Source organism: Callionymus lyra, chromosome 6 (assembly GCF_982586985.1).
Source record: "Callionymus lyra chromosome 6, fCalLyr1.hap1.1, whole genome shotgun sequence".
Lineage (NCBI taxonomy): Eukaryota > Metazoa > Chordata > Actinopteri > Syngnathiformes > Callionymidae > Callionymus > Callionymus lyra.
This window is the reverse complement of record NC_141823.1, coordinates 27,182,355-27,196,081: the sequence shown is the minus strand read 5'-3', so window position 1 is coordinate 27,196,081 and position 13,727 is coordinate 27,182,355. Positions and strand designations below refer to the sequence as shown.

Here is a 13,727-nt window from a genome sequence, read left to right as displayed (position 1 = left end):
TGACGATGGAAGTGTCCTCTCTCATCATTCCTTGCCTGGGATGTTTTTTTCTTCTTCTCTCTCGCTCTCTTCCTTCATCTCCTAATTCTTGGCAACATAAACAAATCACAAAGTCTCGAGAAATGTGATATAGTAATTTAAACTGGGCGCAAATGACTGATCAGATTTTTTTTAATTGTTTACAAGGTCATGAATATGTTCAATAAATAGACTGTAATATCACTTTTACTGTATAAACTTCATCTTTTTTTACATGCAGTCCATAAAATTTTCATCTGACGGAATAATTTACCCTGTTATGTATATATACAAATAGATATTTTCTCTGTATTCTCTTTTTTAAACTCTTCAATAAAATCTATACATTGTATACACTATCTCCCTCTTTTAATGGTCAATGTGCATACACAGGAAGTGTCTATCCTTATAAACCGCCAGCCGATCTTCTTTTTGCTATCCATGGTAAGCGCTCGCACGTAGGACTGGGTTGTCCTGCATTGAGAATTATAATGCCGCTTGTCAATTCCTCTGCAGCCCTCCTTCGTGTACCCCATGGGGTTACATTTGGTCTCATAAAAGTATTGCTTCAGTTGGCCGTTGGGGACAGGGACCTTCTCCATGACGGTGACCGTCTGCCCGGACATGTCTATAGCTGTCTTTTTGTCCACAGCAGTCACCCACTGGCTAATACTGTCACACACGCTGAGCTCTCCGCGGCGCGAGGGGTCGGAGTGTCGCCGCACCCTCATGGACATGTTAGCAGCATCCAGATAGTTTTTGTATTCCTCCAGCAGAAAGAGTAAGGGGGGCTCCAAAGGCACTTGGTTGCTGATCATCACTCGCGAGTCGTACAGGTCCACATCCTTGGCCTCCGTGGCGACCGCAGATGGTGGACCCCCACCTCCCTGGCTCTTATCAGCCCCCTGTCCCAGCTGTGCCGCCTCGCCCTCCACCTCCAGGAGCTCCTCGATCACCTGCTCGAAGGTGTCCGTGAGCGAAGGCAGTTCCCCGCGAGGACCGAGCCCGCCGCCGCTCTGCGGAGTCCCGTGGCCCCGGGTGGCCGTCGCGGCGGCGCCCAAGTAGCCTTCCGTCCGATGGCCCCTCATGCCTGGGGCGTCTCTCAGGGGCATAGCTCTCATGCAACTGAAGTATGAAATAACCATAGTAAGGAACAGGATGGTCATCACTCTTCTAACCTGGTGGAACTAGAGAAGCACAGACGGACAAAAGGGGAGAGAGAAGCAGAGCATTAGTTACAAGTTCACCTTTTCCTTCATTCATCATTTACTCCCCCAGCCTCTCCTGTTCATCTATTCAGACACTCAGCCCTCTCTGGAACCATCACAAAATATTGTCCCGTCTTGTTATCAAATTGTTTGGAATCTGTGATCATGCTCTCCCAATGTGAGGTCTGGCTTTTTATTTGTTGGCAATAAATCACAAAAGCTGCTCCGAGCACCGCTGAGATCTGTTATTACAACAGATACAACTGTTATTTATCGCTCCGTTTATCCCTCGGACTCCATTGTTTTTATCCGGGCTTTGCGGGGATTTGTCGTTTGATGACGATGGAAGCAATAATCAAAAAGCCCCGTCTGATGATTTCTCTGTGATCCTTCATTAATTATCGCTTCCGTGTCACCACTTGAGTGGATTACAACTATTGTGTTTTTACTGGTCCATTACAAACAATCTACAATTTATATTGTGTGTGGCCAATTATCTTAATGGAAGAGTAAAGATTAGAGCATTTTTTTTCAAGCGGTATTTGCCTAAAATGGAGGATCTCAGAAGGTATTAATAGAGAATTAGGGCAGCTGTGGTTGTTAGTTCAAAGACCTTATCCTGTATCCTCTTGAGACCTGAGTCTTTTGTTTGGCGTGTCTTTTATTCAAAAGAGAAGGACCTGTTAATCTAATTAACTTGACCTTTTAAATTATATGAATTAGACATTTACTACTATCAATATCTCAAGTAAAATATGTGTATTATACTTATAGAGAATATATTATATTTGAATGCCATATGAAAATAGAAACTATTGTACTGCCTGATTTTCTGCTGGATATTTTGGGGGATTTTCCTAGATGCTCTAGAAGTCTTTTGCCGACATTTCTGCTAGTGTTCTTATACAACTAAAATGGTCAAAGTAATAAGTAGTTGAATAAATATATGAAAATCAAGGTAAAAATGTTGACAACAATCATTGTGAATGTTCATGATGTGTGTGGAAACTTGTCTTTATGTATAATAACTTAAAAATCACCTCCAAATTGTTATTGCAGACTATATTTTTGTGTTGTGTTCGCAGAGGGAACGTAATGTCAACGTCGCGTGTTTATTTTGTCGTGTTGATCTCGTCGCACTGCCATGAATGGAAAGCGGAGAGAAGGACGGTGTTTGTCTTTGGGAGTTGGGATGATGAAAGCGGTGCAGGATGCTCTAACAGGATGTCGCACAAAACGACAGCGAGATCCGTCATCGCTTTGAGAAGCTGAAGAAGTTGCTTTAAATATTCAAGCAAAGTCAAAGGGGAGGAGGATGAATAAAAGACGCTGCAAAATGCTGCTCATGCGTCTTCGTCAAACACGTCTCCTACCTTTTTGAAGAGCTAAAGCAATTCAATGAGTCTCAGCAGCCGGTGATTTAAAAGCAACATTAATGAAACGGAAATCTGGACCTCGCTTTCCACAGGGGCTCATTTAAAAATAGCCTGGTCGAGGCTTTGACTGCACTTTGCATGTCCCGGTCTGATACTGCCTGGCCTCAGAGCGAATACAGTAAGCAGGAGCAACCCCACCTTAAAAGCGTGTGTTTCATTCTTAATTGGTATCTAGGGCCATGGCTGCAATTAACCGACACCGCAGCGACTGCCATAGAGATATCTGCTCAATAAATAGACGTGCAGGGAGTCTCACAGTCTCTATTCAGAATATCACATCCTTCTTCTTAATGAGCCACTCATTCCCTCAGCTCAGTGACGCGCGCCCTCTGAGTGTGTGTCGACAGTGTGTTTGTAGGAGGGCATGTAGGGAGGGGTCGTGTGGATGGAGGGCACTGCAGCCATAGCAAGGAATCGCACCATTAGTCCTATTTATCTTTATTCTTAATGCAGCCATGAGTGCTATCTATCAGGTTTCCCCCCTCAATCTCACATTACCGTGACTTTTTTTTTTCTCTTTGTGAAATTTCCCAGAAAGGAAACATCACGTAGGTTTTATGGGAATGAGGCCAGTCACGAGCTTTACGTGTAGGATGCATTTAGGCTGATATCATCAGCCCTGAGCCTCAAATGGTTCCACTTCCACGCGGCGGGAAATGACGGAAGAGGGCTGATTACTGTTAGGCGTCAAACTTCAAGCTGGAAATGGTGCAGACGGAGTGCTGCATCTTCCGTAACAGACCACAGGGGTAATATTGCAGTAGCAGGGGGTGGAGGGAGCGCTAGCGTCATTTCACAGCATAACAACCAGAGATGACGTCTCTTCCAGGTCTCCATAGGGGAGGAGAGCGGAGGGGAGGAGGTTGCTGGGGGTAATGCCACTCAACAGTGTGCAATTGCATGCCCGTCCCCTGGGCATCCTCACGATGGGAACAACAAATGATTTTATTTCTATCTTTGTGATTTCCTGTTTGCATCAGGACAATCAATGTGGCTTATGTTCTCAATCAACATCCTGTTAAAAAGCAATAAAGCCAATGATTCATTTAATTGCTGTGGGACTGGCTGGAGATCTCTTGCTTATATCTGCAGCAGCATAAATGTGACAACTGATTGGTTTATACATCCAGTAAAGCTCTGCTTTTATGAGCCAAGCTGGATTTTGGCACTAATGAAGGAGCAGTCTGGAAGTTAACACAATAAGGAGGAATATTCATTCCACTACAGAGCCGTTTAAAATCTATATTTTCTCGACACGTGTTGAAATGATGTTTTCCAATTAAACCAAGTGTTTCCTGAGGGCGAGATTTTTCATTTCAGTGACAAGTCGCCCGTAACTTAGACAGAATTTGACCATTCCCCCGCCCCTCCGACCCAACACACTGAGCCCTCTCTCCTCCATAACCTTTCATCTACACCCCTGAGAAGGTTGTTAGTGCAGATCCCAGTGGATGGTGCTGAAATACTCTGTCTGGCGTCAACGACCACGTCACCAGTCACGTAGATCACATTTCTCTCTGTTTCTGATGTTCTATTAATACTTCAGCAGGGCCACCTTGGGACTGTCTACATGTCTAATTGGCCGATTGTATATTTGCATCACCTTAAAAGACCAGCAGGTGTGCCCAGGTGATGTTGGCGTGGATCAGATAACGCAGAAAAAAAGTGTCACCCATTGCACAGGCATCAATATTGAGAGTGGGTTTATGAGCACAAGAGCGGACTGACTTCTCTTTCAAAGCACTGAGCTAATAACACAGAGTGGAAGGACATACAGCTGCAATAACCACTTGTCAAACACGCTTTTATTCATGGAAACACACACCGCGCGTGAAACACCAGGGACAATAAGAGCGGTTGAGAGTTTGGCTTTGACGTCTCTAGATGACCACCTGTTCATCTGCTGCAGGATATGTAACTTACCCTCACTTTTATTCTGTCTGCCAACTGGGGATTAATGTGATAAATGCCTGCTTTGACAGATGTTGACAAGTTGGTTCTCTTAAAGGATGAAAGGGTGGCAGTAGCGCCTATGAAAGAACGCAGGTAACGTTTGACAGATTCAGCACACCTTATGGCGCTCCTGGTGAAACATCAGACGAGATGAAGGAGAGGAAAAAAAAAACAACTAAACAAAAAAGTCTGATCTCACTCGTGGACCACTATCTTTGTTCACTTCCTTCTCAGCAGACTGGAGAAACTATCCAGAGACATGTTTGGTCATGTTGTTTAGCTCTGCATCTGGAAATATTCTGACATATGACCAGGTTATATAAATGTGTGGAAAACACGCGGCGTGCAAGATCTTAAACCAACAATATAAATATGTAAATACAGGAAGTAAATAAAGCTACAGGACCTTCAGTCACAGATACTACTTACAGTGAAATACGTTTAGTTCTAATGAACAAACTCAGTCTCTTGAGTTTTTGTTATCAAGAAACAAAAATAAGAGAAAAGTTCCATATAAATCAAATATATTATTATTATTATTATGATAAAAGTTGGCTGCTGCAATTCCCATATTTGCACACTAGATGGCGCGGGAGACCGTGACATTATAGGATCAGTTTTTCTTGCTCGATAGGTGATAGCAAAACAGACACATTTCATTAGAAGCAAGGGTCCTAAAGTTGCGGGCTACAACACTCCACCCGGATTAACTATTGGCTGCGAAAGTTGCCGATAAATGCGCCAAATTTTTCCAGCGCTCCATAAAAAAAAAAAAGGCTTTACTTTAAATCGCCTCCTGTGTCTGGTCACTTCTTTTTTTTTTCTCTCTCACTCATTTGACAGGAGCACACAACACAACACCGTCAACCAAAACCGGGTATGTTGGCCAACATCGCAGGGCGTTTAGGTCTCAGGTTGCCCATAAAGTCTTAATGAGTTCATCCAAGTTTTTTTCCCTTGCAACAAAAAAAAAAAAATGCAGACGTTTATGACTCGAGAGATTATCAGGAAGTTTACAGGGCTGTTCAAGAATGTTGAGGAAAGCTTTTTTTTTTTTAAAATAAAGAAATTTAAAGGTGTTATCGTTGCGCGCGCCAGTGGAAACCCCATCAACATAATAAGTCCGTTTTTTTTTCTTATTAACGACCGACAGGATAAGGTTACACACGTCTCATCTCCGGACTCACAACAACCGTATACAACAAAAAAGTAGGAACGTACCTTTCGCTGCCCAGTCGTAAAAACAGACCATTCAACAGGACAGTGTCATCTGGGATGTTCTGGTCAACTCCCCGAGTGTGATTTAGCAGTTATTATTTCCCTTCCCTCTGACTCCTCTCCCCCCAAGATATCTCTTCAGCTTTGGAGCAAATAGATTAAATTATTGATGGTGGAAATTGCACGGCTGAGGTAATGCACTCCCATGGCTGCACGGCTCCTCTGGCGATCGTCTGAAACTCAACTTGTCGCATGTTGTTCGGCGGCAGGATGAGGGAGAGAGAGAGAGAGAGAGAGAGAGCGAGGGAGGGAGAGAGCGAGAGAGCGAGGAGAGAGCTCTGGAGCTGGAATGAGGATCCCTGTGCAAAGAAGTGTAACTTTACTACACAATGACGCTGCAACATGTGACCTGCCGCTGGCTGACTGGTCGCCACTGTTTAAACAGCCCCGAGGCGGAACTATTTAATGCGTCTCCAGCATTGTGCGCTTCTTGTGTTCGTCCGCCTACCGCGCATCCATACCAGCGACGTCTGCAGATATTTAAAGCTCTGCGCTGCTTCCGTATTCCTGCTCGCGAGGAGGCCAGATACACTTTTTTTTTTTCATTATTTATTTTTGGTGCTTTTGCGTAATAGCGTGTCTCCCTCCCTAAGTCGTGATACATCGTGTGCCTTTTTGGAGATGACCTATTTGTGTAAATTTAGATATTCTAGCGATGAAGCATCCACACACAAAGCCAACACCACAGACTCACACTTCATCACCTTTTTTTTTAATATATATTTAAAGCAACCGTTGATGATAACGGGCTGTTGTTTTTTTATCGGATTAAATGATGATTTAACTTTGATGATGTAATATAACGGTTGGCGTTTTATTAATAACGATATGTTTACATTTTGGCAACACCATCGATGTGTTTTAATGTATATGAAGATGATTAATATATAAAGATTCTGCTCATTTAAATAAAATACAAGGTGACTTTTAAAGCACCATTTTCCGTCTTTTGTCTGTGTGTTTGGTGACCCAAAATGCATTTTTAATATCAATAAACATTATTTCAATTATTATTATCCCAATATTGACACCACACTATGAGACTAAATGCGATCCAGCTCGACTGCAACATGGGAGACAACTCCTCTGCAGATGATGTGGCCAGATGTGAACATTGAGGTGTGTGTGAGAAAAAAAAAATCTAAAAATTGATCCGAAACTACTATTACAGAGGGGCATAGTGAAGTGTAACATGAGAGGTTTTTTTAAGAGGACTATCTTCGGGGTCTTAGGCTCTGAGGAGGATGTATATGTTGATGTTGGCCATCATTACAGGAGCTGCTCCCACCTGCCTAATGAGTCACTCCCACCTCCGACTCACCCGTGGGGATGAGGGGATGAGGGGAGGAGAGGAAGGGGGGCACTCGAGATGGATTTAGCCCTCCCCGTTTACTGGGGGAGGGGGGGGGGTCGAGGGGGGTCTGGATGATAAAGACTTGCATCAGCAATCGCTGAGCGACACATGCTGCCGCTGACGGGGGAGAAAAAAAAGCGCACCCATGAAGGATGCAATTCATAAAATAAATAAATAAAATATCACATGGTGTCTCATTAGAGGACCCCTAAAAAAAAAAACAACAACACGGGCTCTTTTTTTATTTGTGCAAATGCAGCACAAGTGAAGGTGCTTATGGAGTATTTTTGGCTCCCTCTCCCTATCTCTCTTTCCTCTTTCTTCCCTCTCTCTCTCTCGCGTGCGTGTGCGCGTGAGTGCGATTTTATGAATGAAAGTTTGAGGCTCTGCTGCTGGTCAGCACTAAAGAGCGAGGCTGAGAGATAGACCAGGGAGGGTCTTGTTTTGTTTCTTTTATTATGATGGGCTGGTATATTAGCATTAAAAAAACAATATTATTTAGTATATTATATTTATATTTTTGATGTGATATAGTATTAATTATGTGCTGAAAAATGTGGCACGCTGTTCTAAAAACAAATGCATTTAAACGCGTTTTTTTGTTGTTCACGGGCAGACTTGAGTGTACAGGATCCAGACACAAGACAGCAGCAGCATCTGACTTGTCTAACGTTTCAAGTGTTCTGTTGCAGAGTGGTGCTGCTGAAAAAAGATCCACTCACTCAGAACAAATTACGCGTCAGGAAGTATAAAAGGCATTTGGGGTGAATTGACGTTCTGAACACGTTGAAACATATAAGAAAAAAAGGGAGATGAAAACCGTTCCTTGAGAGGAAAACACACTAATTCGGGAAACATTGTGTATGAGGTGGGATGACGTCAAACGACGAGGGAGGGCTGATGGGAGAGAGAAGACTGGCTGGTAAACAGGTAACCTGGGCCCTTATAGATTTGAGACACATGCACTCACGCACGCACGCACACATTGCTATACAGATGTGGCTGCAGATAACAAAAAAATCAATGCTCGGAGCATGCGCACTGCATCCCTCCTATGAATCATCGAGCAAATACACAACAACAAACAAACTACAAATTAAAGCTCCAAAAAAATAAGCCAACAGAAAACATCCCACCATCGAGAAATGTTTCCTCGACTCGATCACGATCGGAATTATCGATTACATGAATGCGCGCAGCATCATCTAACCCTGCAGTGGGCCAACAGTGTAAATATCTTCGTATAAATAACACGGCCGTGGGTAGTCAGAAAAAAAAAAAAAAAAGCCCAATTACACGTCTGAGAATCCACAGTGACGTGGCGGTCGCTGACGCTCCTTGTTGGAACTTGTTTAAACAAGCCTGTTAATTGGATGGATTCGATGATGATGATGATGAGGATGGTGAAGGTGGAGGTGAAGGTGGTGACTAAAGCAGCAGCAGCAGACAGGGCGGTGGGGCGACGCGTTTCCATCTCACTCAAGGAGCTTCAGTTCTCGCGTCCTAACATTCCGTGACGTGGAGAAAATCCTCCTCATATCAAGCCAAACGTATGTTTCAATCATGGCTTCAATTCTTCATAGTCCAGCCCAGAAGGCCAGAAAAAAACGGCATCAATTTAAACACATTTTCTCCCACACGTGGGGAAAAAAGAAGAGTTTATAATAACAATATTAAAATATTTTAGGGACGAAACCATCAGATTTGTTGACGCCCGCCCCAACTCTGCAGAGCTGAGTCTCACAGAGAGAGAGATTGGGGGCGGATAAAGGGGTGGGGTGGTGGTGGGGTGGTGGGGGGGATTCTCGTTATAGACAACGCACGCGCAGACGCACGCACGCAGTGACGATTGCAAGCGGACGCGCGCCCGCACACTCGCACACAGATCCATTTATGGAGTGATCCGCTGACGTACATTGCAGAAAAGTGCTATAAAAAAACCTTCATACATACAAAGTGTGTCGTGCCATCCCACAGACCCCTCCTCACCCGCCTCCGCTCATCCCTCCACCCAACACGCCCACGCCATAATCCCACGTCTAACCAGATATATAAAAAATGTTCTTTCTTTTTGGAGATAAAAACGAAATACTAAATCAAAAACAATGGGCAGATGGGAAATTACATTTCGTTATAATAGAAAAAAAAAAGATAATGCGTTAGAATCCGTTTTTTAGATTTTAATTATTGTTTTATTTGATGATATAAAATACGAAGCTCAAGTATATCATCGATTGAAAAAACTAAAAGTGTGTTTTAAACGGTTCTGATCGGCAATAAAATACAGACAGAACATCAGGACTGCTGGTGGGCGTTGGGGGGCTTTTCTCGTCTCTTGCAGTTGTTTCACCAGCAATGATGGGATGAGAGGAATGCAGAGAGGAAATACAAAAAAAAAAAAAAAAAAAAAATCCGTCGCTTCCTATTTTTTAAATCCTCTAGGAATGAATACAAGATGTTCCGGCTGGCTATTTTTAGCACGATGATGGTGTAAATCAGATTATATTCCCTCAAAACCGCCAGGAAGCAAACGAATGTGAACATTTTTATCTTTTCATCACACATCTGTCAGAGGCTGCGATTTGACCACGCCCATATTTGCTGTCAATTCTCACGCAAACACCAGTAAACGAGGCACGTACTAATAAAAATAATCATCACTTTCTAACCCCTATTATGAAGGAATTATTAATTAAAAAAAAAAATATATATATATATATATATACCCCGCAGCCTGCGGGTCGACACACGGACAAAAGAGGGGGAGAGGGGGAGGAGATGAAGGGAGGAGGGGGGGGGGGTAGCAGGTGAAGTGAAAAGCACCTTATGAATGAAACCGTGGAGCGGTCGTAGTAAAAACACAAGTGATTTGATGGCGATGGCGGGGAGGGGGCGAGGGGAGAGGAAGAGTATGGAGGGGGTAAAAAAAAAAAGAAGAGTATGGGGCTATTTTTGGTCGATGACTAAAAAAAAAGAAAGAAAGAAAAATAAAAAAACAAATCCGATTGTTTGACGACAAATCATGCAGCAGTCCCGTCGTACAAGAGGCGCGAGGATTAATAATAATAACAATAATAATAATACAGCGGCGGCTGGTGGAAGAGATGAAATAAAGAGGAGAAGCATCGCATCCCATCGTGCAGGTGAAACACTGCAGCGTCGTTTCAGTCCCACATCGGGAGCATGATTAGGCACAACGCAACCATTACGCAAATTGTGTTGCAGCAGGATGTGGTGGGAAACTCGCACAAAAAACGCCTCTTAATGAAACATTATCATATAACGAAGGACCAGTGAGCTCTGTCCTTTACAGAGAATGCTGCCGAGGAGGAAGTTTATATCAAATATCTAACGGTAAAAAAGTCATCTTTGAGGATCAATAAAGAAGTATAGGAAGACACACTGGATAAAAGATCCCTTACCTTTTTTTTTTAAAAGAGCTGTCAACCACTGGTTAGATCTCCACGACCAACACTTGCATGTCCCAAAGTTTAACGCAGTGTGTGGGGGGGCTTTCTTATCAAGGAGGGGGGTTACCCTTTTTTTTTGGTTGAAAAACCACCAGACGCCTCTAACTTTCGCTATATTAAAAGCCCCCAATTTCCAGCTTCTAAAAGTTAAAAAACAGTCCCAGGTTTTGCAAAAGGGGGAAGGCGGGGGGGTTGGGGAGGAAAAAAGAACTAGAAAGAGCGTCCACTCGCTGTTTCAGTCCATGCACGACTCCGGTGCCTCTGTCCAACGTTCTGAAAAGCGTAACACATCAACGTGGAGCCAGAATATGAGCCCCTGACTTCTCTTTTTCTGCTTCCAGAGCCCACTCCACGCCGCCTTTCCTTTCTTTTTCGCTTCTTTAAAACAACTCTGCTGCTGCTTCCCCGCGTCTTTGTCACGTGTATTTCTCCCCTCTTTGCCAAACCTAGTCTTGTTAATATTTGATCACATGTTGGTCGGACATGTCACCCATGGATCTCTCTATATTTAAACAAAGCATGAGGGTGATCAAGATGCCCTCAGTGTCACGTGTTGCTTCCTCTTAACTAAAAAAGAAAAGACATGCATAAATGATAAAGAGCCACAATTGCGCGCAGACACAAAGCAATCTTACCTCCTCTCTCACTGTACCGGCATAATCCAGAGCCCACAAAAAAGCCTGACAATCTTTTTTCTTTTTTTTTTTCTCCCCTTCGAAGCTTTTTGTCAACAGCAGACACGGGTGTCCATACTGAGTTTGTCAAGTCGCTACATGGGTCCAACCCTTCCAGCAATGCATAGCAAACAGCAAGCACGACTATTTACTGGTAATGTGCGCTCGCTGTGTGTGTGTGTGCGTGCGCGAGCGTGTCCGCGTGTGAGTGTGTGTATATATTGTCTTTTTTTTTATTATAGCTGCTTACCATATTTTCCCCTACGCTGTCCTGGAGACAGAAGTGTCTTAATATCCACTCACTCCAACAGATGCTGGTAGGTAATGTGTCTTGTTTGAAGTCATCATATGAAGTTGTGCTTGCTCAGTAGATCGCCCACCACTTCGCTGACTTGTGATTCTAATAACCCCCTTTGCAATAACGCCGTGCTTAAAACTAATCCAAAAAAAAACGAGGGAAAAAAAAAGAAGAAGAAGGAAGACAAGAAAGCCTCGCTGGCTCGTGCTCAAAAAACAAAAAAAATGTTCAAGACGCCTGGCGTGTCAGGAGGAGAAGAAGAAGAAGCGCGTGGTGATGTATGTAACACCCTTGCCCGGACAACGCCATCAGGGTTCTTCTTACGTGAGTGAAATAAGCGACTGCAAATCCAAGTTTATTATGATCTAGCTCTCCCTCACTCACCGACTCTAACCTTTTCAAATCCAGCCAAACACCTCTACATGGCGATCCTTCCCTGCTCCCCCCGTTACGCACAGATTTTCAACGTCTTCCAAAAACGAAACTTTCCCCAAAACTTGTTGCTTTTGCCTTTTTTTTTATACTTACACTCTTTAAATCCGTCGTGTCCAGGGTGTTGACAACTTAAAGCTCCACAAATCTGACTTTTTTTTCCCCCCTCCGGTCGTGGATATTCTTGAAGTTCAACAGGCAAAATCTGTTTTCAGTAAAATTCCATCAGTTGTACTGCCAACACTCAGCCATCTGATTGTTATGCAGTGACGAGGCGCTGTGCTTGCAAGTGAAGCCCCAAATGTACTAAGTATCATGAGTAATAGGTGATATTTGTCTGACACGATGCCAGCATCCAAAAACTTTCTCTTTTTTTTTTTCAAATAGAAAAAGCGTCTTTTCTGCGTTATGAATGACTATTTGGATCGAATTAGTGGGAATCACACATCATGGGTGTTGCGTTAGTGGAATCCGTGGGTGTCTGGGAAAGACAATAGCAACAAATCTGACAAATACGTGAACTTTTTTTTTTCCACTCACAAACGCAAGTAAGAACGTTTTATGTAACGTTCAGACCCTTATCTTGGCATCTGAGTCACAACAGGAAACCTTGAAAATAAAACACCATCGCCCTCTTACGATTAGGTCGTTTTAATAGGAACACTTATTAAAAGGTTTGACGCCATGACATGTTTCTATAAATATGTTACACATATAGAGATGATTCCTCATACTTCTTCTTCAACACTACCTTAGCTACCCTTATCATCATCATCATATTCCTCATCCTCCTCATCATGATGATCATCATCATCATCGTCATCATCCTCCTCATCTTGTTATTTTTTCAATATAATTTTTACTCAACATAAAAATAGAATACAGTCACAGGACCGTCATATTCTCCCAGATATAGTTGGAAATAAAATAAACAAAACAAATTAAATGATTATTATTATTATTACTCTCACCAAACAATAAAAATAATATAGGATGTCCACATAATATATATATATAATCACAAACCCTATCAAACTTGGTTCTGCTGAGGTCATGTAAACATGTTTTTGGAAATAACAAATTCATCAAACAGGATTACAGAGTTTAACCCACAGCTTGAATGCACCCTAATGTAATCTAGATATTTCATCAAGAACGCACTCAAGTAAACACATCAAAAGCATTGTTGGGTAACTCAAAGTGACGTTAATTCAGTGTTTTTATTATTCACATGAGATACATTAAAAGGAAATAACCACGATTATGACTACAATAGTTTGTGATCAGATATATTTGGGTATTTTCTTGAACAGCTTTCCTTCTACAAACAAACAAAAAACATATAATACATAAAGTAAGTGACAATAATCTCTTTATTATTGCAGCTCACATAATCTAAAAGCATTTAGTCTGAGCCACCTCCACAACCAATCCAACGTGTACGCTATGACCTTTTTTTATTTGTAAAATAGACATTCAAATGATCATAATGAAGAGTCACCAAAAAAAGAAATGATGAAGTGATTAATTCCAACATTCAATCAGAGAAGCTGAAAATAAAACAGCATAATTGACAAGAGTCAGATACAAATAAAAGACTGTGTCA

At 42.5% G+C, this 13,727-nt stretch overlaps 1 protein-coding gene across 3 annotated transcripts; it reads right to left on the bottom strand.

Moving 5' to 3' along the window:
* Positions 1-61: 61 nt before the first annotated feature.
* Positions 62-12,091, bottom strand: bdnf (brain derived neurotrophic factor). 3 transcript variants are annotated; one of them, XM_087794540.1, is made up of 2 exons: positions 11,642-12,091; positions 62-1,205 (listed from the first exon to the last, which is right to left on the bottom strand). In XM_087794540.1, exons 1-2 carry the CDS (start codon positions 11,642-11,644, stop codon positions 375-377), a joined length of 834 nt encoding a protein of 277 aa, XP_087650666.1. In that variant the 5' UTR covers positions 11,645-12,091; the 3' UTR covers positions 62-374. The 3 variants fall into 3 exon arrangements, with proteins under 3 accessions (XP_087650666.1, XP_087650668.1, XP_087650667.1); XM_087794542.1 differs by lacking the exon at positions 11,642-12,091 and adding an exon at positions 11,353-11,616; XM_087794541.1 differs by lacking the exon at positions 11,642-12,091 and adding an exon at positions 5,837-6,302.
* Between the last annotated feature and the right edge of the window lie 1,636 nt (positions 12,092-13,727).